The sequence below is a fragment of the Malus domestica genome, chromosome 06 (assembly GCF_042453785.1).
Source record: "Malus domestica chromosome 06, GDT2T_hap1".
In the NCBI taxonomy this organism is placed as follows: Eukaryota; Viridiplantae; Streptophyta; class Magnoliopsida; order Rosales; family Rosaceae; genus Malus; species Malus domestica.
In genome coordinates this window covers 8,991,148-9,016,743 of record NC_091666.1, presented here as the reverse complement: position 1 = coordinate 9,016,743, position 25,596 = coordinate 8,991,148, and the positions used below count along the sequence as shown (strand labels likewise).

The 25,596-nt window shown below is 38.0% G+C and overlaps 2 protein-coding genes across 7 annotated transcripts; one reads left to right on the top strand and one right to left on the bottom strand.

Annotated features, from left to right (window-relative positions):
- Positions 1 to 2,605: 2,605 nt before the first annotated feature.
- On the top strand, positions 2,606 to 11,261 carry LOC103437109 (protein transport protein SEC16B homolog). Of its 6 annotated transcripts, none has more exons than XM_070823445.1 (14): positions 2,616 to 2,759; positions 2,897 to 4,835; positions 5,123 to 5,443; positions 6,178 to 6,306; positions 6,398 to 6,520; positions 6,651 to 6,794; positions 7,200 to 7,325; positions 7,409 to 7,543; positions 8,497 to 8,624; positions 8,700 to 8,808; positions 8,915 to 9,229; positions 9,390 to 9,533; positions 9,663 to 9,961; positions 10,294 to 11,261. In XM_070823445.1, exons 2-14 carry the CDS (start codon positions 3,114 to 3,116, stop codon positions 10,823 to 10,825), a joined length of 4,227 nt encoding a protein of 1,408 aa, XP_070679546.1. In that variant the 5' UTR covers positions 2,616 to 2,759; positions 2,897 to 3,113; the 3' UTR covers positions 10,826 to 11,261. The 6 variants fall into 6 exon arrangements, with proteins under 6 accessions (XP_008373787.3, XP_028960398.2, XP_070679546.1 ...); XM_029104563.2 differs by having other exon boundaries at positions 6,651 to 6,821; XM_029104562.2 differs by having other exon boundaries at positions 2,634 to 2,759; positions 2,879 to 4,835; positions 6,651 to 6,821.
- Positions 11,262 to 11,429: 168 nt separating this feature from the next.
- LOC103437082 (asparagine--tRNA ligase, chloroplastic/mitochondrial) lies at positions 11,430 to 19,874 on the bottom strand. Its single transcript, XM_029104566.2, has 15 exons — positions 19,276 to 19,874; positions 19,029 to 19,097; positions 18,403 to 18,513; positions 17,937 to 18,041; positions 17,089 to 17,226; positions 16,460 to 16,540; positions 15,820 to 15,897; positions 15,648 to 15,716; positions 15,470 to 15,544; positions 15,254 to 15,337; positions 14,923 to 15,009; positions 13,890 to 13,985; positions 13,368 to 13,442; positions 12,419 to 12,545; positions 11,430 to 11,743 (listed from the first exon to the last, which is right to left on the bottom strand). Exons 1-15 carry the CDS (start codon positions 19,687 to 19,689, stop codon positions 11,628 to 11,630), a joined length of 1,725 nt encoding a protein of 574 aa, XP_028960399.2. The 5' UTR covers positions 19,690 to 19,874; the 3' UTR covers positions 11,430 to 11,627.
- Between the last annotated feature and the right edge of the window lie 5,722 nt (positions 19,875 to 25,596).

Below are 25,596 nucleotides of genomic sequence, written 5' to 3'. Positions count from 1 at the left end.
AGCAGAAGGAGTCTGAGCTGAAGAACTCGAGAATATGCTACATTCTACCAGAAGAATAGATAAGACAAGGGAAAATGATACATTGAAGCATGTGGAGACAAGCACAACAAAGCACGTGCCGATTCACCCGATACTTCTTCAAAATCAAAAGTATCTCATATCAGCAGGTTTGCAATCACTCTGGACGGTGAACTCGTTTTGACCCTCAAATTCTTGGCTCGACTTACTAGGCGTTGTGGGCTGCACATGCCGATTCACCGCCCTTGAATCAAATCCTTAAAGATCAAGTCACCAACTGGAAGAAGAGCCCATCAATCTTGAAGATCATACCGTTGACCAAACTGCTCAGGTGTGAATTAGAAAGATTGAACAAAGCAACAAGTCATCACCTCCACCTCGTGCCTGTTTGCCATGTGTTCGAGTCAACCTTCAAGAATCAAGCCTCAACGGCCTTTGAAGAAGTTTCCGGCCAAATTCGAGATCAAGCCTCGACGGCATTTGAAGAAATCACAAGTCCGATTCAAGATCAAGTGTCTACCACTCTTGAATCAAAACCTAGTTCAAGAATAAGCTGTGGAAAATCAACAATTGGAGGAATCCAAAAAATCCTCCAACCCAGTTCAAGATCAAAGCTGTGGAAAGTCAACAAGCGCAACAAAATACGTGCCGATTCATCCACTACCAAAGCCAAAGATCATCTACCACATGAAGCTCCTTGTGGTCCAATTTCAACCTTCAAGATCAAGCCTCGACGGCCCTTGAAGAAATCTCCAACCCAATTCAAGATCAAGCCTCAACGGCCCTTGAAGAAATCTCCAACCCAATTCAAGATCAAGCCTCAACGGCCTTTGAAGAAATTTCCAGCCCAATTCAAGATCAAGCCTCAACGGCCCTTGGATCGACATCTACATTAAGGGACTTCAAAACGCATCTCCTACACGTGACAAGCACATGTATACGACGCGCCTTGAAGTGGGGGCATTTGTAGACATCGAAATTTCGGTAAATAAATGTTGACCGATAAATCAAAGTTTCAACGCTCATGTATTACATAAATTTTACACGTAGCGTGTGTCTAAACAAAAAATCGAAATAAATTGGAAAAGTCATCAAACAGGACACGTGTCAACACCTGGCAGAAACGACTTATTTCATCTGGAATATTATATTCAAAATTAGGCCTTGGAAATTTCTATAAATAGAAGGCTAATTCACTCATTTGGGGAAAACCAATTCATATTACACCTTGAAGCTCTGAAGCTCTGAAACTCCAAAGCTCTCAAGCATCCAGGTTCCCGAAGAATCAAGAAAGCCTTCTTCGTTCTTTGTTCATCGTTCTTCCAAGATCAAGCCCCGACGGCCCTTGAAGAAAGTGTTCTTCGTTCATCATTCTTCCAAGATCAAGCCCCAACGACCCTTTGGATCAACAATCATCCACCAATTCAAGATCAAGCCCCAACGGCCCTTGAAGAAAGTGTTCTTCGTTCTTCGTTCATCGTTCTTCCAAGATCAAGCCCCGACGGCCCTTGGATCAACCATCCACCAATTCAAGATCAAGCCCCGACGGCCCTTGAAGAAAGCACCATCATTCATCATCCGTTCATCCAAGATCAAGCCCCAACGGCCCTTTGGATCAACAACGTCGACAAATCCACACATCCAACCATTCTTCAAGATCAAGCCCAAAAGCCCTTGAAGATCCGTTCATCACTGTTCTTCAAGATCAAGCCCAAAAGCCCTTGGAGATCCGTTCGTCACTGTTCTTCAAAGATCAAGCCCAAAAGCCCCTTTGAAGATTCGCTCAAATCCACCTTCAAGATCAAGTCCACGGCCCTTGAAGAACGTTCATCCTTAGATCAAGCCCAACGGCCCTTTGGATCAAACACACATCCACAAATACACACCTTACGGAGATTGAATCAGATGATCAAATTTAAGAGAGATTGTAACCCAAAATCATCAAATACAAATATTTTGTTTGTGCACGTTGTTCTTGTCTCTTTCGTTTCAGGAAATTTCCGTGTTCACAAGCACGATTAGGGATGCTCTTAGTAATTTAATATGGCGCTAATGACATTTGGCTCCACTTCATAATAGTTCTCAAACTATTTTAGTTTTAGTTTTTCATTCAAATATCATCCTTATAATAAAGTCGTCTAAATTAGAAAATATTTTAATATATGTGACAAATAAAAACTAAACATACGTAAGAAATGTTCATAACAATAATCAAACTGCTAAATAATTTAGACAAAAATTTATAAGAATGATCTGAAATTGAACACTTGGATCGTAAGAAAATATTGTAAAGTGAGTTCAAATGCGTTATTGTACATTGTTTTTAAACAAAAAAAAATTATATTAAGCTAATTGATTACCGTAAATAAATAATAATAGAAAAATTATCTAAACTACATATTAATGAAACTTTTTTTTTCAACAAAAGATGGTAAAAAAATATTTATATCTTCTATTATAACAAGAAAATTAAAAATAATAATGTAATTTCACAAAACAAAATTTTACTATATTTTGTTTAAGCTACATCATAGGAAAAAAGAAATGCGACAACCATAAATGAAATAAAAGTATTAAAAATGCTAAAATTATAAAAACGAAGTTCTTGGACTTGGTGGGCGGTAGGAGGTGCGCAATCGGGGGCTTTCCTCTACTATGAGACTCTCTCTCTCTCTCTAACACGAACATTTATTTCCCTCTTTTCTCTCCGTTGGATTTTCCTTCTGAAATTCCATCGACCTGTAAGTTTTTTTATTTTTTTTAATTTATTTATTTCCATTCACAGTTCTCTCTCGTTCTAACGCAATGCGTAGAATTCAAGCAAAATAAATTTTCTGCGATCTTGTTTTTGCTTGATTAGTCACTGTAGAATTTGCAGGGAGCTCAGAAACCCTAGATCTCGTTCATTTCGTTGTTCAATTGTGTGCGTGTTGGGGTTGGATCCTTGGGATTTGTGATTTTTGAGGTTGGTTTTCGCGCGTTTTGGCTGTGGATCTCAGGCTTTTTGTTGATTCGGAGCTCCAATTTCTAGGGTTTTCTTTTTCTTCTGGATTTGGGCGGATTTGAGGGGTGAATTTGCGTGTGGGATTTGGTCGATGGATTCAAATCCTCCTCCATTTCAGGTGGAGGATCAGGCGGACGAGGATTTCTTTGATAAATTGGTTGAAGGCGATCTGGGGCCCTCCGAATCAGGCTCCGAATTTGCCCAGGGAAATGATTCCGATGATGGTATGGCGTTCGCCAGTCTCAGTATTGGTGGTTCTGTAGCTGTATCTGAGGATTCGGGCCACAAAACCAAAACTATAGCCGAAAATAAGCCGTTTGCAAATCCGAATGTTGGTGATTCTGCAGCTGTATCTGAGGATTCGGTTGCCAAACCCCAATCGAAAGACGAAAATGGTGCAGACAAGTCGAACAATGTGGTTAATAATGACGTAGTGATTGAGTCCAATAATGCTGGGGAGGGATCCCAATTGAGGCCAGATTCTACAGTGAGCAGGAGCAACGATTCGGGAGCTTCAGGGATTAAGGAGATAGGGTGGGGTTCATTTTATGCCGATTCTGCGGAGAATGGGATCCATGGATTTGGATCGTACTCGGATTTTTTCAATGAATTGGGGGATGGTTCTGGGGATTTCCCCACAAAAGTAGACGAAAGTTTGAGTACTGAATTGAAAACTGTACGCAGCAATGAAGTTCAAACAGCCCATCAAGAGGGTTTGAACCATTTGGTTAATAACGAGCAATATCAAGAGGGTCAAGCTTATGGGGCAGCTGTGGAGGACAGCAGAAATGAGCAGGATCTAAACAGTACAGAGTATTGGGAAAGTCTCTATCCAGGGTGGAAGTATGATTCCAACACGGGGCAGTGGTATCAAGTGGACAGTTTCAATGTGCCTGGGAATGCTCAAGGGAGTTTTGGCACTGATGATTGGACCACTGTTTCAGATGATAATAAAACTGTGGTTTCTTATTTGCAGCAAACAGCTCAGTCTGTTGCAGGAACTGTGACTGAAACAAGCACAACTGGCAGTTTGTCTAACTGGGATCAGGTCTCACAAGGGACTAATGGGTACCCAGAACACATGGTTTTCAATCCTGAATACCCGGGTTGGTATTATGACACGATTGCCCAAGAATGGCGTTCATTGGAAGCATATAATTCCTCTGTGCAATCAACTGCTCAGTCTCAGAATGGAAATAGTATATATAGTCAAGAGTACAGGCAAGATGGCAATTATGGGTCACAAGCGGTCGTCAGGAACCAAGGTCAAGACAGCAGCTGGGCTGGATCTTACAGTAATTACAATCCGCAGGCTTCAAATATGTGGCAACCTCAAACTGCATCTAAAAGTGAGGGGTTTTCAGGTTTTAGTGGAAACCAGCAAATGAGTAATTCGTTTGGTTCTACAGTTAACACGGATCAGTACAAGTCTTTAAATTCTTTTGGATCAGTTCCTTTGTACAACAATGCAAGTCAAGGTCATGGTGAAGCTAATGGGACTGTTGTGTTCCAAAGTTTTGTGCCGGCTGGAAACTTTAGCCAGCAGTTTAATCAAGGAAATGCAAAGATGAGCGAACAAACACAATTCTCAGATGATTACTTTGGTGGTCAGAAACCTGTAAGTTATTCACAGCAACCTGTAAATTATTCACAACAACCTTTCCAGAGTGGCAATCAGTTTTCCTATGCTCCCAGCGTAGGAAGATCATCTGCTGGCCGTCCTCCACATGCCCTAGTAACTTTTGGATTCGGAGGAAAACTCATTGTAATGAAGGACAATAGTAGCCTCAGGAATCCGTCATATGGAACCCAGGTGAGGCCTTGGAACTTTCTCTCTTTAAGTTTAAATAAGGCTCCATTTGGTTGACAAAAGGCCGATGGAAGGAAATAAAAAGCCATATCTTTTTTAGTTAGTTCTTTAATTTATCACTGATTTCCTGAAATAGAAATACAAACTAGAAATAATTGTACTCGTCATTGATAATCTGTAATAGATACCGACTCTATTATGTTTGGTCCCAAAACCGCTTGCATTTTCTAAGACTTGTTTACATTGTTCAGTGAAAGACCTAATTATACATGTTTTATTGTAATGTGAAGGATCCTGTAGGAGGCTCAGTTTCTGTCCTGAACTTGATGGAAGTTTTCACGGGAAAGACTGATGCTTCGAGTTTTGGAATGAGTACTTGTGATTATTTTCGTGCTTTGTGCCAACAATCCTTCCCAGGTCCCTTGGTTGGAGGGAGTGTTGGAAGCAAAGAGTTGAACAAATGGATTGATGAGAGGATTGCTAACTGTGAATTACCAGACATGGACTATAGGAAGGGCAAAGTATTGAGGTTGCTTCTTTCTTTGCTTAAGATAGCTTGTCAACATTATGGAAAACTTCGATCTCCTTTTGGTACCGACACTGTATCAAGGGTAAATCACAATCCTGTCTTTTGATCTTGTTTATCGTGTGAGCAACTTTAATATTCTGTATTGTTTATTTAGGATTATACTGCAAGTTTCTGCATAAGTACATTTACTGCTAACTGTATACTTTCCACGTGCGGTGTAGCTAGCGAAGGTTGTCATGTCATGATCCACTGCATTATTGTGATAGTGTACTCTTTATAAGCCTAAAGGAAATGTTGTATGTGATAAACTGTCTGCAGTACCCTGTTACCATACTGCCTTTCTATGAAAGGTTACATTCTTATCCATGATGCTTTAAGTTATTGGGAAAGATGTGATGGGATGGGAAATAGCAATTTTGTGTTCTGTCGGTACTAAAAGCACGAAGAGCACTACTTAAGTAAATTGAAAGGCTTTTAAGATTGCATGTTATATGCAGGGATGTGTAGATAATGTTCATCTTTTATGTTGTTCTCTCGAAGTCTTGGAGAAATAATGGTTGTCCTTTTTTTTTTTGGTTGCTCATAGCTTTTGAAACTTCTCTTAATGGTTTTTTGGTCAGAAATCTTCTGTCAAGTTTAACTCATTATTTTAAGTAGTATTGCATTTAGCTATGCGTAGCATCTCTCTCTCTCTCTCTGATAAGTGTACGTCTTCCCATGAATTGTTTCTCAACTTTTCTTCCTGCAAGAGTATTTTATAAGTGCCACTTAGAGATATAATTAATATGTATACTTTTGGCCTTTTTCTTTCGATAGGAAAATGATACTCCAGAATCAGCCGTTGCTAAACTTTTTGCATCTGCAAAGAGCAATAATGTACAATTTAGTGATTATGGCACTGTTAGCCACTGTGTGCAGAAAATGCCTTCAGAAGGACAAATGCGGGTATGGAATAAGCTAGTCTGATAACTTGCTCTCCCCTTCTCTCTACATGATCAAAGTTTTCAATTTTAATAGGTTTGGTTGTGTTTCCTAGGCAACTGCTTCTGAGGTACAAAATTTTCTGGTTTCTGGTAGAAAGAAAGAGGCTTTACAGTGTGCACAAGGTGGTCAGTTGTGGGGACCTGCGCTTGTTATTGCTTCACAGCTTGGAGAACAGGTTTGTAGGCCATTGATGTTATAGTTTTACTCTTTTGAGGTACATTGACAGTTTGCACTCTTCTCACCTTTTTTTTCCCTCTCTCTCTCTCTCTATTCCTCTGGTGGGGGGCGGCTTGGGGCAACTTCAGTTCTATGTGGACACTGTGAAGCAAATGGCACTCCGCCAGCTGGTTGCAGGATCACCTTTGCGGACTTTATGCCTGCTAATTGCAGGGCAACCTGCTGAAGTGTTCTCTGCTGATACTACAGCTGAGATCAATCTTCCAGGCACTGTAAGTACATCTCAACAGCCTGCACAGGTGAGATATTCATTTTAAAACTACCTATTGGGATAGCCGTGGTTCCTTTTTGAAAAGGAAATGGAAGAGAAAAAAGTAAATATGTATTTAGTCTCGATAGCAATGAAAAAAAAAAAAGAGGAAACTTATAAGAGCAAGAGAAGAGGTCCCTATAAAGGACAGAAGCTAGAATATCTGAGAGAATTGTTTCTTGGATCGGTTGATGTTGCTTCTTATAACTATACATATAGTGAAGTTCATTTAGGGACACCGATAAGTTAGTGCCGAAGTTGGTAGTACAATTAAAATAATATTTTCTCTAATTGTATCTTCTTGTACCCATTTTTTAGCAGTTTCCTGTGCATTAAAATTCCTTTTTTTAATTTTGTGCAACTATAGTTTGGTGCAAATAAAATGCTTGATGACTGGGAGGAGAATTTGGCTGTGATAACTGCAAACAGAACAAAAGATGATGAACTGGTAATTATACATCTGGGAGATTGTTTATGGAAGGATAGGAGTGAGGTATGATATTGTTACATTTAATTATTTTCCTTTAAATATGTTAATCTTTTTTCTCCCTCGCTCTGACATCAGTTGTGTTTCAGATTACTGCAGCACACATCTGCTATTTAGTGGCAGAAGCAAATTTTGAGTCATACTCAGATAGTGCAAGGCTATGTCTAATTGGAGCAGATCACTGGAAGTCGCCTCGTACTTATGCGAGTCCAGAAGCCATTCAGGTGCTTTCTGAGTGCTGTTATCTTTTATGCGTTGTCTCCTGATTTATTTTTTTTTCAGAAATTTCTAGTGCTAGTTATTATTTGGTGCCCGAGTAATGTCTTGCAGAATGCATGTTTTTAGAGCAGCAGTGCGAATCTGGAGCCCACGTAACTTTATATGGTAGCTTTATCATAGGTTGCAGGGTTGAAAGTTGATGCTTTCTGTAACTTTCTAGTATTATATATAGCAAAAGCCAGGTTGGACACTGTAGATCACATGATAGTTTCATTTGCCTCTCTTTTTAAATTTTTGACATCTCCTAATTCCTAATGGAATTTCTCAACTATTGTATACCGTGATATGCATTATTAACGTTGCACCATAACCTGTTCCTTTGTTTTCTTTCTCTGTTTATTCATATGGAATGAGGCATAATAGTTGCTTAATTGAGTCTTTTATAAATTACTTTTAAAAGTAATAGAAAATTAATAAGTCCCTCACAACCTTTTTTTTTATTCAAAAACTCGTAGAGAATTTTCTTATCATTTAGGTCACCTTTTTTTTATGGGTAGTTCTATTCACACACCTATTTTTACTTTTCACACCCTTGTTAATTTTTGTCCATTGATCTTCTTCAATTCATTTGATCCGATGATGGCCGGAAATTGAGAGGGTTGTGTGAGAGGTCAAGATAAGTGTGCGGATAGCATCACCCTTTTTTATCACTAAGGACACTTTCTTTATTATTAAGGACATTTCTTTTTTAATTCAAAACCCTCAAGAAGTGCGACTCCTTTTTTTGTTTTTTGTCTTTATAATACAAAAATGTCTTTAAAAATAAGAAAAATTGTCCAAGTGTTTTTTGAAAAAAAGTTTTGTGAGGGACTTTTTATTAGTTCTCTGTTTAAGTAATGGTCTCTGGAGCTTATACTCAGTTTTCCTTTTTTTTTTTTTTTTTTTTTTTTTTTGACAGAGAACTGAACTCTATGAATATTCAAGGGTGCTTGGGAACTCTCAGTTCATCCTTCTACCATTTCAGCCATATAAGCTCATATATGCGCACATGCTTGCTGAAGTTGGAAGAGTTTCTGACTCGTTGAAGTAAGCACATGCAATTATCTTCTGTTTGATATTTTATTTCAGACTTGTTTTCTTAACCAAGTTCATTTGATTCAGGTACTGTCAAACAATACTAAAGTCTTTGAAAACTGGTAGAGCACCTGAAGTGGAAACGTGGAAGCAACTAGTATTATCTCTTGAGGAGAGGATTAAAACCCATCAGCAGGTACCTCTATGTCCTGTTGTTTCTATGTTCTTTGTCCTATTGTTTGTATATTCATCATTTTTAAGCTAATATGACTAATTCTTCTGAATGCACATTCCATTTGCAGGGGGGATACTCTGTAAATTTAGTTTCTACAAAGTTTGTTGGTAAATTGCTCAACCTGTTTGATAGTACTGCACATCGTGTTGTTGGCCTACCACCACCTGCACCATCCACATCCCAAGGAAGTGCTCACGGTAATGAACATTATCAACAGCCCACGGGCCCTAGAGTTTCTAGTAGTCAATCAACAATGGCCATGTCGTCGTTAATTCCTTCTGCTTCAATGGAACCCATAAGCGACTGGACATCTGATGGCAATAGAAAGCCAATGCACAATAGAAGTGTTTCAGAGCCAGATTTTGGTAGAACTCCAAGACAGGTGTGTCAAATTTTCCAAACGTGTAAATTTCAAATTCACTCATGTATGCTCTTACTTGGTCAACACATTTCAACACCGTATATGTGCACTTAATCACCTCTTTGATTCTGTGTGCTTGCATATGCAATTTTTGTGATATCTTAACTCATTATGGGACCAGGTTGATTCATCAAAGCAAACTGCCTCACCTGATGGCCAAGGAAAAGCCTCAGGGGGGACTTCTCGCTTTTCTCGTTTTGGTTTCGGGTCACAGCTGTTGCAAAAGACTGTTGGTTTAGTATTAAGACCCCGCCCGGGAAAACAGGTAGTTTATGCTTTCATATATGTTAGGTTTTCCTTCAACCCCCTCCCTCCTTTTCTTTCTGTGAAATAACTACATCTATTCTTTCCTATGGTAAACCTCCTCTAATGAATTTTCTACTTGCTACTGAAGGCTAAGTTGGGTGAAACAAACAAGTTCTACTACGACGAAAAACTTAAAAGATGGGTTGAGGAAGGTGTTGAACCTCCAGCTGAAGAAGCTGCGTTGCCTCCTCCCCCGACAAGTACACCCTTTCAGAATGGTGTCTCTGATTACAACTTGAGATCTGTTGTGAAGAAAGAAGGGTCTCCTACTAAGGGCAGCCCAGATTTACAAACTTCAACCCCTCTAGGACCAACTTCAGGGACCCCACCTATTCCACCTAGCTCAAATCAATTTTCATCCCGTGCACGGTTGGGTATTCGATCCAGGTACAATATATTCTCAATCTCTCTCTCCCTACCCATCCTCTCTTTTCCGTCAATTTAAAATCATTCCATTCAAAAAGGTTCTTAAAAGTCTTTTTCAGTATTCACAAAACATTACAAAGTCATTGCTTTGTTATAAGCCTTAATTTACATTAATTAATTAGAAATAATATTCCTTGAGAGTCATGCCCTTTTACCAAAATTTCCCCTAATCAATGAGGGAATAAATGTGCCAGCCATAATTTCATATCGAACTTGCCATCCGGTGAGTCTGAACCTAAGGACAATAAGGGAATGAATTTGACCTGAGTATATTTTTCATGGAATCTTGGCAGATACGTTGACACATTCAACCAAGGTGGTGGAAGCCCAGCAAACTTGTTCCAGTCACCTTCTGTTCCATCTGTTAAGCCTCCCGTTGCTGCCAATGCAAAGTTTTTTATTCCCACCTTAGCATCATCAAATGAACACGCAATGGAGGCTATTGCTGAGAGTGTACAAGAAGATGGTGCAACTAATGAAAATCTTTCAACATCTGGTATGAATGATTCATTCCATGCTCCTCTGCCTTCATCGTCGTCATCAAATACCATGCAAAGGTTCCCAAGCATGGGTAATATTCAAAGCATGGGAGTTGCCACAAATGCCAATGACTCTGCTCTACCCCACTCACGAAGAACGGCTTCATGGGGTGGAAGCTCCAATGATGTATTAAGCCCTCATATGAAAACGGGCGAGATAAAACCTCTAGGGGAGGCATTAGGTATGTCCCCGGTGGCTATGTTTAGGCCGAGTGAGCCTTCCCTGACACGTGCACCAATGAATGGAGGCAGTTCTGGTGACGACCTTCATGAAGTGGAACTTTGAGCCAACGTAATGAAGATGTAAATATCAAGTTTTGCACCAAGTGATCAATACAAATACTTGTGAGGTTCCTTCTGATCCTGCATCTCTCAGAAAGTAAAAATGGTGGTAGTGCCGGAAGTAAGTTCATCGAACAGGTTCTTTCTCAAAGTTGTTATTCCCCCACGCAGTTTCTATACTCTCGAGCCAATGCTGTATTTAAATGCCCGGGGAGTTACCACCGTCTACAGCTTTAGGGGGAGCTGGTCTTGTTTTCAGTTTTCCGGTTTCCTTTAACAAAAGCCTACACGGGCGACATTGTACAGATCATTTGTTCATTTGTTTAAATACAGAAATGGTTCCTTGAAGTAGGTGAAAAGGGTCTACAGATCTTCTCAAGGGAAAGTCTAGTGTATTGAATTGAGAGAAAATAATTAGTCACTGTTTTGTTCTTTGCCTACGGATTTGTGTGTTTATTACTATTACCGCATTGAATTAATACCGAAATGCCGAGGCGTATAGTATAATCTACGTAAAGGATTTAGAATTCGAGTTGCAGTGGATTCCAAATTTTAAACAAACATCAATGGCGTTTCTGGGGTTTCAGAAAGAAAAAACACCGAAGACGGGAGATTTTAGAATGATTTCACTGGGAATGTGCTACCTCCCAAAAAATGGGTTGGTCAAGAAAACAGCCACAAAATGGCGACAAACGTGTAGAAATCAATACCGACTTATCCTCCAGCTCCAGCTCTATATATACATGAGTTAACAAATTAGTAATACAAATTGCGGGAAATTTGTTCCGCAACTGAAAGCAATCGCTTTAGAACTCTGCCGAACCAGGTGCCCGGGGAAACGGAATAGTATCTCGAATGTTGTCTATCCCAGTTGCAAACTGTACAAGCCTTTCAAAACCCAAACCGAAGCCTGCATGAGGAACTGGAAAAACAAGGAAAAGGGAGATCAAGTATCTAATCAATTTATCTACTCGGAATACAGAAGCTTCACAAGTATATACTATTATACATTATCCAAGGTTTTATCCTTCTCCTACAACTAGACGAATGTGAAAATCTTCACCGAAACTGTTCCAGTACTCTTTATGCAGGAAGTGAACCCAAGGACAATTATTTTAGGTATGGAATATTGTTATCGTACGCACAATATTGCACCATGCGCTCGATGCTTCTACAAGAACAAAAGTGTAGAGGACTACGAGATAATTAACAACGGCTAGATCTAATAAATTGAGTCCAGAAATAAATCTAATTTAACATATTGGATGGTGCAGGACTCTACATCATAGCAGCCAACAATATTTTATCACTGCAACAGTCATTAAACAGTGCCTACTTTCAAATTTGTCCTCTCCATGTCTAACTGTGCCACTCGAGTCGGGTATAAGTTTTGGTGAGAGAACATGAAAAGAATTGTAGAAGAAGATCGGTGGGTGGGATGAGTGTATAGTTGGTGGGTGTTCGAGTCAGTATATTTAGGCACATTATGGGGGATAATGAGGGTGGAAGAATGTCTCCGTATGTGTTTTTAAATTCAAGCTCAGATTTTCTAATTGAGTAGAAGCACATGATTCTAAACAGTCAGCAAATGGAGTACCTGAACCGTAACGACGCAAATCAAGATACCACCAGTAGCTTTCCTTCTCCAGCTTTAATTCATCCAACCGATCTTCTAAATATTCAAGCCTCTCTTCTCTCTGGCTTCCACCAATAAGCTCGCCAACCTGACAGAAGTACATCAATATACGGGGCAAAACAAAATTATACAACACCAACGAGCATGATATTCATGTATAGCCCATTCCATTTCATATTACATATAAACGAGAACATACAGTAATATGTTAACCATTGCCGTGGACAACACCAGCTAAGGGAGACAATCTAGGAATGACAAGATATGTTACTAATACTGAATGACATGAAATTAGCCAAATGTTGACGGATGTGTCTGAAAACTTTCTTGTCACAATGCTGTGTCAGCACACGAGATGTTAAACTAAAGGCTGTTGACAAAATTAATACAAAAATTCACACGAGGACACAGTTTAGCAGTATAACTAAATACATGACAAATGCAACCCTCCCAAAATAAAGTAAGCATCTTACTCTTGTTGCTTCTTGCCACCCATTTAGTAAATAAGACCATGTTTGCCAGGTCTTGTCATGTTTCTGTCTTCGTCTTATCTTACGTTATGTCGTCTTAGTCAACAGCCAACCCAAAAAACACAAGTTGCCACTATAGACCTGACTCTGACCAATTGCCTCAACACGACTGACTGCTGAGCCAAAAACCTTGGGGTTTTACAACATTTTCCTTTTATTATCATTGGTAATTCACTGATCAACTCAAATAATGCATTTTCAGGCTTTTTACAACTAAGCATAACATCATATATATATATATATATATATTTGTAATGAGGAGTTGAAAAGTACGTATGACACGTCAGCACACCCGCTAAAATAAATTTCAAACCAAATTTTATTAACAGATATTTAGAGGGCAGCTATAATAGAAATGAAATGGTAGACGCTAAGATTACCCGGGGAACCAACATATCCATTGCTGCGACAGTCTTTCCATCATCATTTTGCCGCATATAAAATGCTTTGATCTCCTGAAATAGTAATGTGTCTTGAATGCTTCAGAATAGTAATTCGATAAATGGAATTAAGGGCGGTGTATTCAATTGAGATTTTGAGGGATTTTAATTCTTTTAATGAATCTAGGGGGTATTCAATCAGGATTTTAAAGAAGTTTATAACATTCCAGGTGTATTCAATTAAAAATTGATTTTAAAGAATTTGAGAAAGTTAAGGAATTAAAGGGAATTGGAGAGATTTCGTAGTGTATTTTAAGCATCCACAAATCTCACATCTCCCATGAGATTTCGAGGGAATTGAATCAAAATTTTATATGGAATCTCTACAAATCAATTAAACTCCATAAAAATTCATGGATTTATAAATCTCAAATTCTCAATTGAATACACCCCCCTAAATGTCATAATTAGTTTTTCCTTTCTACCATAGATGAGAAAAAAGTAGAACAGAGGGGTTCATGCCTTTGGATAATCTCTGACAATTACAGGGCATCCTCTAAATGCCTCTTCAGTTAAATAACGTTCATGCTCACTCTGCAAATCACAACCCCACTTGACCTGATAATAAATGTTGAATAGGAGTTCAGAATATAAAGTCGAAAACATTCTTAAAGTTAAAACAGTGATAAAGAAGAGTAGTATTGCTACAAATGTACCAGTATACAACGATAGAACTAAACACTATCTTTTGTAACCAGATAACACTAAATGAAAACTGACTCTCAAATGTTTTAAGAACTGAAAATTTCTAAAATAAAAAATAAAACAAATTATGAGTAGCTTCTGACTCACTGAATTTAATCAACTAAGTTTTTCTTTTTCTAAAGTATTCTTAAAGAGGCATCATCCAATATCATGAAACATCGGCCTAAGTCACCATTCACATGCATAAAGCTGTCTATTATCAAAATGTCAGAAAGTGGCAATCCAGTGGGAGGCTATCCAAACTATACATGTCAATAACATTACTGCCACTGGTACCTGGTCCAGGACTTGTTTGGAAGTGTTTTTAAAATGGCTGAAAGCGCTTTTGGTGGAAGTGTTTTTTAGTACTGAAAAAAACTTTTAAGTGCTTCCAGCAAGAAGCACCAATTATGTGCTTCTTAGAGAAAGAACTTTTAAGTGCTTTTTCAGGATTCACTTGCATTTTTACTAAGAATTAGTTCCAAAAGCAACCTCATCAAAAGCACTTTCAGTAGTTTTAAAAGCACTTCCAAAAGAGCCTCCAAAAAGTAGCAAGCAATTTTATGGTTACTGGAAGATTTAAACATTAACTAAATCTTCTCAAAAAGCTCTGAGGAGAAATGGTTACGATAAAGTCAAATTATAGTGTTGTACACAAATAGGTCCACAGAAGACTATTGAAGGCTATCTGTACAGGTTACACTACATACACACTAAAACATTGTTGACTTAGATAACCATCATAGAGAAATTAGTTCACAACAGAGAGCGATAACATTATTTGTTAAAAGCTTTAAGTAGTTGGCCATACTGGGAATTCAAATTTCTTATTTGCTTTAAGAAGAAGTTCAACTGCATCAGTATAAGTCAACTGCACGAAGTCCTTCTCAGCCACATCCTGTTGATGGATGCACAAAGAGAGAGAGAGAGAGAGAGAGAGAGAGAGAGAGAGAGAGAGAGAGAGAGAGGAAAGAGAAAGAGGGACAATGATTAATGGAACCTTGGAAAACAAGCCATTTAGCTTAGTCATCACATGAATACCCATTTCAGAAAAAGAAAACAAAACAAAAACAAAAACAAAATATATGGAGCGAAGTTATGTATAACATAAAATGAGGACAAGTTACAGCAAGAGGTCATACACTCAATCGACCAATGATTCCTTTCTCAATCCAAGTGTTGAAAAATTCCATGTCTTCCTTGCAATTTTCGAGGACGTGTCTCACCTTCAAGCATGGAAGTATATGTTACTCTAAAATCCAAAATAACAATATCTCGACAACTTTACCACGCTGGTGAGTTTGCAAGAATACGGTCAGACAGTAGTGTTGAGGAAATAGCTTTGAAAGGTAACATACTACATACTGGAGATAGGCACTTGCACAGGCCATGTCATCATTCAGATCAGCAAATGCAAGTTCCGGTTCAATCATCTTAACCAAGGCAGAATAGGGAAAAAAAATTATCAGAAAAATACAACCAAAACAGTTAAAGTAAAGAAAGGGATGTGTAAGAAGAAAAGAGAGCTAAATTTACCCAAAATTCAGCCAGGTGCCTAGAAGTGTTGGAATTTTCAGCCCGAAATGTGGGGCCAAATGTATATACCTGGAAAAACGATGCATGGATTTATCTTGGAAGAAATTACACTGATTGTGATTCCAATCGGTAAAGTGAGGAAAAGAACCAATGCAGTTAAGAAAAAACATACATCAGACAGAGCAGTAGCATAGGTTTCAGCATTGAGTTGGCCAGAGACAGTCAAAAATGCTGGCTTCCCAAAAAAATCCTGACATCAAAATAGTAAAATGAAAACTCATAAATGGAAGTCACAACAACAGAAATTAACAAGACGACCCTCTTTCTTTGGTCATTTTCAAATATTATCAAGCCCAGTCTTACTGGAAGTAACAGATTCAAATGAATTTCGAACACTACTCCTGTTATTAAACACAGAACACGAAGGGATGACATAGTATAATTAACAACAATTTCATCATTAATACAAAACTGCACCTTTGAGTTTACAACCTCTTTTGTAGTTGCGCAATGTAAAAACCTCCCAACACCAAATAGCAAAATTAAACTGTTATTTACTATGGATAGTTTAGCATCGTCTACAGATTTGAGTCTCAATTTCTCAATAGTCTACATCCTGGATAACATCATTGAGGGTTCCTTGAGATATTAAATTTGTCTACTAGGAAATCAATCTTGAAGTTTATATAACAACTTACTAGTATAACAGTGCCATTTAATTTGGTAATACAACATGAAGCCAAATGACCTCATATTAATTCACCATGACATTAATTTGATAAGATTCAAACATCATACGAAGTCCAACTCACTTGTGACCAATCAACTAGGCCATCCTTTGATTTTGGAATGCCATCCACAGGAGAATGAGAGGCTTCTCTAGAACTTGGAATCTGTTCATTAAACAAATACAAGAGTTAACAGAAGTATTTAGAAACATACAGCATATTTAAAATCAATGATGGTAGAAGAAGACTAAATGCAGTACTAATATTCTAAGTGGCCTCTTAGCTATATATCTCCAAGGAGGCACTAGGATACAAGGAAACAATTAAGGAAACAAATAAATTCAGTTCAAGGTAGAATATTTTCCTTGGAAAAACATACACGTATAACATAGAGGGTAATATTCTTGTGGTGCACAGTATGGAAAACATAAAATTGTTCATTTTGTTAGACTAAAACTGGACAACACATTCAGGGAAGAACCAACCGAATTAATAATCTAAACTCAGTGTGGCAGCATAATCTTCTTATGTTACCAGACTATCTTTGAAATTTTAATGTATAAATATTACGTAAAGGTTTGTCTGAATAGCATATAAAACAAGAAAGGAGTGAATAAACATGCTGCATAGGGTCGTGTTATTTCAGCAGTTCAGAGGAACAGCAATCTTTGAACCAAAACATAACAAATTAACTTTTAATCCACAGTGCTCACCAAAGTAGTCACACAAAATTGTTCACCTGCTCCTTCGCAATCTGAAGCAGTAATGATGGGACTGGAAACCCATACAAATCCATTTTCCTGGAAAAACTTGTGAGTAGCATATGCCAAAGCATTTCTCACTCTTGCAACCTAAAATCATCACAAAAAAAAAGTAAAGATAATTGAAGAAGACACCATAACTCCAAAAGCAAATATTCAAAGACGCACATAAATTGTTTGCCACGCTGAAGTTGTCATTCTCAGTCAGGTAAGGATATATCTCAAAGTAACTATTACTGAATACAAGCCTAAACATACCATTACAGATTGATGCACTAAATACATTGGAGCAGCAATTGAAAATACAAGGTTAAGTAAGTGAGCTACTATTGGAAAAGTAAACATATAAAAAATTGGAGTTTTGACAAAAGCATTGCATGAAATTACAAAACTGCACGATCTGTCACTTCAGCTTGAGCAAATACATGCTAAAACAAAACTTACTGAGGCAACCATCAAAGGTCAGTTTCATACAGCTCACTTTGAACTGAAATTAGCAATCACCAATATCCTAATGCATTGTTCAATGTCTCGCCAATACATTTAAAATAAAATTCTAGTTTGATAAGTAACCAAAACTGTGAGATGAAACAACCAAAATAATTACGACATAAATGGAAGGCTGATTTGAACACCAATCGCCTACAAAGAGACCTGTCTCAAATGGAGCAATGACAACATATGGCAAGTTAGATAAAATAAAAGAAAATAGAAACATAAAACCTAAAAAGATTAATGGAACTAATGGCATTTGTAACTGTAGTGAAACAGTAAGAAACAAAGGAAATGACAGCACATACCGCACCAAAAGTATTTGTTCTTGGCCGAAGATGAGCTTTTGTTCTCAAAAATTCTCTACTGACCCTTTTCTTTTGGATGGGATACGAAGGATCACTCTTTCCAACCTACAAGATGAAGAACGTTAACGATTATTCTATTTGTTTTGTTAGCAAAGTAGAAGCTTGTGTGATTTCACATGAAATGCGGATCAGTATTTACATATATAAAAAAGCAACTCTATATTTTCTGTTTCCACTTATCAAGGTCATTTTGTCAGAGAGAGACTCCATTGCAGCTTATAATCATAATTTAAAGTTGATAATTAGAATCTTCTCTCTTTGTTCAGTAAAGATTAACGATCTACATGAATAACATTCGTTATGGTAGTTAGAACTTAGATGCACGGAAGCAACAACACAGCTGACTTGGAATCTACCAGTAATAAGAGAGCCATCAAGAAACACATAAATGAAAGGAAATACTAACCAGAACAATTTTGTTGACCTTCAATTCCACTTTCTGTTTTGATCCTTGGCTGGCAGATATTATCCCTTGCACCCATATTGATGCACCAGTTGTGATTGAGCCAGATTCTACCTATCAATAAGCTCCACAGCTTGAAGTAAAGACATGATGGTATGCCACAAATTCCATTAAATTATCAGGAAATTAATATCCCCATAAAAATTTGTTTACTTTATCGAAAAAGAGTTACAGAACAAACGCACATTTGTATAGATAGAACTCTTCTCTTCAGCCAATGAATACAGATAGAACTCGTTCAACCCGAATATAGTGATCACAACATAACCAATAGTTATTACACGAAAATCAAGTTTCGGGCTAACCCAAGTGGCTTACAACTCATTGGTGTGAAGTAAAATTACAAGCAAATACAAAAATTATAAGCAAATATATGTTGTAATTTTATGTGCAAGCGGAAGCGAATTCTAACAAAGTACCAAATATCAACGTCGTAGGCGAAAGCTAAAACAAACAATCTCAAAGAACACAAGAGATTTACGTGGTTCAACGTCAAATACAAAAATTATAAGCACATATATACATGGATAGAAACACACATTTTGCTAAACAGTGATTAGTAACAATACCTGATCATAACCTTCAGCATCTGAGCCCAATACACATTGCATGTTTGAGAGACACGACCCATCATTAACCTAAATGTGCAAAATTTAACACCAAACACATATTATTAAGCCACAAATAAAACATTTTTTGTTAATTCGATCGATATTCCAATCTAATCTCAACTACGAGGCGTCAAATTCAGGTGCAAAATGTAACTGAAACATTAGGGTAAAAGAAAGGTTACATCAATTATGCTGTTGCTATTACCTCAATGAATGTAACGCTACTTTGAACTCGGAGAGTACGAACCCAACCCATAACCACCAAGCTCTGGCCCAGGCGCTCGAGCCCCTCATCGGACCCTCCCTTGACATCCACAACCTTGAGCTTCTTCCTGAATTCCCCAACTCTGTTGTTGCCGCCTTCGGACCTCCGATCTTCAGCAATTTCCGGTTTCGTCCTCTCGGCAGCTCCGCCGGAGTGGAGAGCTGCGGAGATGAGGGTACAGAAGGACCTCCGGCGAGGGACGGCGGCGGCGCGGGAGAGGCGGGGAAGAAATGGCGGGAAAATTGGAGTTCGGGTGCGGCGGGGAAGTGGGGTTCTGTGGTAGAAGGAGAGGAGCCGGAGGGTGAAGTAAGGATTGAACCGGAGAGAAGGCGATGGTGCTAAGGCAGCAGCCATTTTTTCTGCTGGAGTGGTGCTTTTGATATCCACTCGCACTTTCGTGTGGTCTCGACAAAATTAGAGGGAGAATCAAGAATGTTGTTCGCTGCCTAAAACGAGTAGGGTGCGGTGTTGATTTGATTCGATTTGGTTTGGTTCGGTTTAGTTAGCTTCTCTTTGAAGCCGAACCGAGATTATATTACTGGCTCGGCTATATGAAAAAAATTAATATATTAGGTGCATAGTTGCGGTGCTTTACCGTTAGGGATGTGCAACGGTTATGGCGGACGGGTAAACGCGGTTATTTATCCATAACCGTTTATGCTTATACCCGCATAACCGTTTACCCGTTGGATAATTACCTAAACGGTTATACTCATACCCATAACCGTTTATAAATTGTTAACCACATACACATTTAACCGTAACCGTTTAATACCCGTTTATCCATTTATCCTTTTTAATCCATTTATCCTTTTTTTTTTTACCATAACCCATTTTTCATCCGTTTACATGTTTTTTAACAACTTGAAAATTAAAAAAAAATTGTCATAATATTAATCCCTGCAAGGATTTTCTAGCTTCTGCTTGTTGTTTGCCTTGTGTTGGCTTTTTGTTTGGTTGGCTTCTTAGCCCAGGTTCGGTTGTTCAAGTTTTCTAAAAAATAAAATAAAATAAAATAAAATTAGAAAGATGCGGTATTCAAATTGAAGAGAGGTGATTGTTGGGTTAATAACCCAACTTCCCATCCCCTGTCAAACATCCCCATATGTGTTTGTGTGTGTGTGTATATATATATTCCCATCCCCTGTCAAACAGCCCCGTATGTGTGTGTCTATATATATATATATATATATATATATATATATATATATATATATATATTTTTTTTTTTTTTAAATATTCAACATTACATATATAAAATAAATGAGTAAACGGTTACCTGTTTATAACCGTGGTTAATACCCATAACCACCCATTTAAATTTCACGGATAAACGGTTATACCCATAACCGTTTAATTATCTAAACGGTTACCCATAACCGTAACTGTGAAGTTTAAATAGACGGGTAATCGTGGTTATCCATAACCGCTTGTATTTTGCCCATCCCTATTTACCGTCGAAACAAAAAATAATCATGCATATGCAATCTGGTGCAAGTTCCATCTCTCTCTTCTAACCCACTAGCGCTAATCAGTGGTGGAGCCAATGTAGGGGCATTGGCTACTGCTTTTCCAATAACATATAAATCCCTATTTGAAATTTTGTTTGACCTTGTACCATAGACCCAACAGTTTCTGACACGACATGAAAATAACAGATTTCGAGTCAATATGATAACTAATCGGGTCATTATCGGGTAAAAATTAAAATAACCTAGTATAGTATTTGTATAGGCAAGAACTAAGAAGAAATACATACAAGTATGAAAAAAGTGAAAAAATATATAAACACTCGTGATCCATCATTATTCCTTCACGAGTAGATAATGGTTACACTTACATTATCATTTAGATTTTTAAAATCCTCCAAACCCTCATGAGTAATGTTTTTCATTTGAGGGCAAAATTAATAATAATTATTGTAGAAGTGTAAAAAATGTAAAAAAAAAAAAAAAAAAATATACAATCACTCATAGTGACAAGCTTTACAACTTTCATGAAGAGGTCAACTTCGAAATCTAACACTATAATCCATAAACCTTAAATTTATATTTAACCGTCGATTGTCATTTACGCTTTATTCTTCTTACTGAATTTCATTTTTAAAATTTTTTTTTTGAAAACATAATTGTAACATCCCACATCGCCCAAGAGAGTGGATCATGTAAGCCTTATATGTATATTCCCATTTCTACCTAGCACGAGGCCTTTTGGGAACTCACTGACTTCAGGTTCCATCGAAACTTCAAAGTTAAGCAAGTTCGCGTGAGAGCAATCCCAGGATGGATGACCCACTAGGAAGTTCTCGTGTGAGTTCCCAGAAACAAAACCGTGAGGGCGTGGTCAGGGCCCAAAGCGGACAATATCGTGCTATGGTGGAGTTGAGCCCGGGATGTGGTGAGGGCCCGGGCCGGGATATGACATAATCATCTGGTTGATATAAGAAGATGAATGATTCAGATCTTTGATACCATGTTTCGATATTTATGATTAACTGAAATATGAGTCGATGTCATACAGTTTGTAGAAACTTTACAAACATCAAGCAATATTTTCACTAACCGTAAAACACTGAACATAATATTAATGATTCAAACCGTTTATCTTCCTGCATCCTCTAATAGATCATGTTTTAAAAAAAAAATCCAAAAAAACAAAATTTGATGAGAAAAATGAAGCGTAAATGTAAACAATAATCAATGGTTAAATTTTGATATATGATTTATATGATTATACTGGTGAATTTCGAAGTTAAGCTCTTCACAAAAGTTATAAAGCTTGTCATTATGAGCGTTTATATATTTTTTCTATATTCTTCTACATTAATTAAAAAACTATTAAGGACTTTACTTAAATAACAGCCGTAAGATAAATGAGAGTAAATCTGTACCGTTGGATTCTATTTCACTTATATTATTAGACCTTTTTTGGACGAAAAAACCCCTTCTCTATTCCATTATTTTCCAATTTTACCATTTGATCAAAACAAAAGCCCTAATCCCTTTCTCTCTCCCCCACTCCCGTAACCCTCTCTCTCGATCTCGATGTCTGCTTTTTTCTAGCCATTCTCTCCCGCCGTATGTTCAGTTCTTCCAGTAGCCTCTCTCAGTCTCTCTTTTCTCTTCCCTCGTGCAGTGGACAAGGCTCTTGTTGTAGTTGAAGCATTGGAAGGAAATGTCAGTTCTTATTTGGTTGAAACACGTTGCCTTTTTGTTTCTTGGACCTATCTGGATCGATTAGTTACAAATCTTATGCTGATTTTTCAATTTAATGTTAGGTATTTAACTATTTATTTCTATTTTATTGATAGATATTCCTTTATACAATGATTTTCGTTTTTCTTAACTATGAATTTATGACACACCCCGTCCAGAAGGAGGGCATGCTGGCCGTCACGTGAGAGTGACGTAACCATTTACACAGTTCGGAAGCTTTAAAGATACAATTACTAAGATGTAAGACCCGAGGGTGAATCCTACTTTTGTGAATTCTGTCAGAACACCGTTGGATTCCTCGTGGCCACCAAATCTCTGCTATCTTGAACCTCGAGGAGCGCAAAACAAAGTTGAGTGGGTCAGTAAAACAAAGTTTTTCGAAAATCATCTCATTATCAAAACGCTAACCCCTCGCTGTAAAACTCGTATACTTTCCCAAAAAAATAGTATATATATAACCATATATAATAGTAAATAACCCAAATCACAAGTCTTTAACACTTTTCAAGAAATATGCCATGCTATGCTTCAAAACATGATAAGGATGCATCAATATAACCGGAGACCCTGCAGTTGTCCTGTACGGTTAATTCTATAGCTCAATATCCAATCCAACCGAAGCCACCACTGTGACATGTACGGCACTACTCTGCACATAAATCGGAACTACCTGAAGTAGTCTGTACGACAAGAATGGTGTAAGAATACGCTCTAGTGCTTCTCTCATCAACAGCTGTATAATAATCTAAAGTCATCTACAAGTCGGAACCACTTCTAATGGTCTGTACGACATGTCGGAACCACCTCTAATGGTCTGTACGACATGCACCTACTTGGATCCAAGGTGAGCGTATGGTGTGGGGTGAATAATATAAGCACTAACACCAGGGATGCAGGTTATGAGATCTCAACACAATTTACATCATCAATAAATCACATGAACAGCATAAAACTCAACTGATACTCACATGTGCGTCCACAACACCATTTCAAATATATGCATCAAATACTAATTCATATATTTCATATATTATGCATTCATGGCATTTTAAAACATACTTTTATTTAAATTCAATTTCTGGAAAAAATCGGTAGTATATAGGTATATACAGAAAATAACCGCCCACTCACCTGGGGTCCGCGCTACGACTCCCTAACATCAGAATCAAGACATCCCGAACGCTCGGTGCCTAAAACAGTTATCAAAGCACATCTCAGAACTCTTATACATAGAATATGTAATTCACATAACACATATCCTCAAGGGCATTCAAGAATAATGCGAGACCAGTTGATCAAAGGTCAACCGTCAACTAAGTTCGACGGTAGGGTCATAAGCCCAAATAACTCAATCTGGAAGATTCACAACTCAGATTTATAATCCATCACTTCCCAAGATACACATTAAGCTTCTAGAACAATATACTAAAATTTCGTTACGATCCGACGGTTGGATCTCTGCCAATTTCCAAAACTAAGTGGCGGTTAACATTTTATTTTATGAACTTACAAATCCAATTCAGGAAGATCCGTCCATTGAATTCCCGATCCATAAGTTCCTAAATTCTTCAAATATTATGTACTACTACGTATCAAAGTTTGGTGACGATCCGACGGTTGGATCGTCGATTCACCTTTTGGCCTAACCATGAATGGTATCGAAATTAAGTTCAATTACTCAATTTACGTCAATCAATTATCAAAACTGAACCTAGAACATTAAGCACGTGCTAAGAATGACATTGGCGGGCCACTAACCACGTGTCGCCGCACGGGCCGCCGCAAGTGGTGGTTGGCCACCCCGGCTCGCCAAAAAATCCAACTATTTCCAAAAATTACCAAAATTTACAGAAATGAAGATTTCAATGAGTAGAATAAACTTTATACCTGTGGCCAAGGCCAATTTGGCATGGAAAGACTCCAATTCCATCAAACTCGTGAAGAACTCTAGAAATGGGTGAATTCCAATTCGTCCTCAAATCAACTCCGCCGTCCCAACCAATGCTTGAGTTTTGTTCTAGGCCTCAAGAGGATGTTATGGGTGGTAACAATTGGAAGGAATTGCTTCGAGATTGGGTGATTCGAAGCCAAAGCCGCCGCACCCCCTTCTTACGATTTTCTCCATTTTCAAAGCCAAATCTCTCCAATTTTGAGATGGAATGGATAGAGGAAGGCTCCTCGAGTGTTTCCCATGAGGTTTCTTGAAGCAATTCGCCGAAAAAACGGGTAAAAATCATCAAAAATAGGCATGGGTGCCGACCGGGTCAAGAACGGGCCAAGGGGATCCGGCCGATCCCCCGCGCCACTCTCTCCCTCCTTTCCTCCTTTCCTCTGTTCCGATTGGCTGGGCTTCTCTCTCTCTTCTCTCCATTCGCCCAGCTCTCTCTCATTTCTCTCTCGGAGCTCTTGCTCTCTTCCTCTGGTTGGGCAGCTGTACCCAATCTCTTCTTCTTCTTTTTCTTCACCAGTCATGCGCGCACACACACACACAAAGCCTTCCTTCATCTTTTTATTTTTATTTTCTTTCCCTTAGATCCAAGCCATCCATTTCAGATTTTCTTTAATCTGGGCCATCCAAATGGCACACCAAAATTTTTATAATAAAATTCATAAAATGCCCAAACTTTAAACTTTAAAATCTTTTTCGTTATAACTCCAAATCACGAACCGTCTGTGGCCACGCTTCCGTAGCGATGAGTACTACGAGGATATGTCAAGAAAACAAATCTTAGATGGCACAACACAATGATTAACCTCGAATAATGCACGTGCCTCAAAGGGTATTTTTGTAAAATCCTTTATTAAAACTTTAAAAACTCTTAAAATCAGGGACAGACTGTCACAATCTACCCACCTTATAGAATTTCGTCCTCGAAATTCACACAATAATTACAATTCATCCATAACCATAAAATAATCTGGGATATATCTCTTTCAGCCGATTCTCTGCCTTCCAAGTAGCTTCTTCCACTGAAAGATTCCTCCATAAACTTTCACCAAACTCATTGTCTTATTCCTCAGCACAATGTCTTTCCAATACAAGATA

What these genes read in the sequence shown, in the direction of transcription:
- LOC103437109 (XM_008375565.4), top strand. Translation starts at nt 3,114, where the DNA reads ATGGATTCAAATCCTCCTCCATTTCAGGTGGAGGATCAGGCGGACGAG. An exon ending in CATCTCAACAGCCTGCACAG is followed by an intron (nt 6,822 to 7,199) that starts GTGAGATATTCA and finishes GTGCAACTATAG; the next exon opens with TTTGGTGCAAATAAAATGCT. An exon ending in AGAGTTTCTGACTCGTTGAA is followed by an intron (nt 8,625 to 8,699) that starts GTAAGCACATGC and finishes CATTTGATTCAG; the next exon opens with GTACTGTCAAACAATACTAA.
- LOC103437082 (XM_029104566.2), bottom strand. Translation starts at nt 19,689, where the DNA reads ATGGCTGCTGCCTTAGCACCATCGCCTTCTCTCCGGTTCAATCCTTAC. An exon ending in GAATCATTGGTCGATTGAGT is followed by an intron (nt 15,010 to 15,253) that starts GTATGACCTCTT and finishes ATCCATCAACAG; the next exon opens with GATGTGGCTGAGAAGGACTT. An exon ending in TGGATATGTTGGTTCCCCGG is followed by an intron (nt 12,546 to 13,367) that starts GTAATCTTAGCG and finishes TACTTCTGTCAG; the next exon opens with GTTGGCGAGCTTATTGGTGG.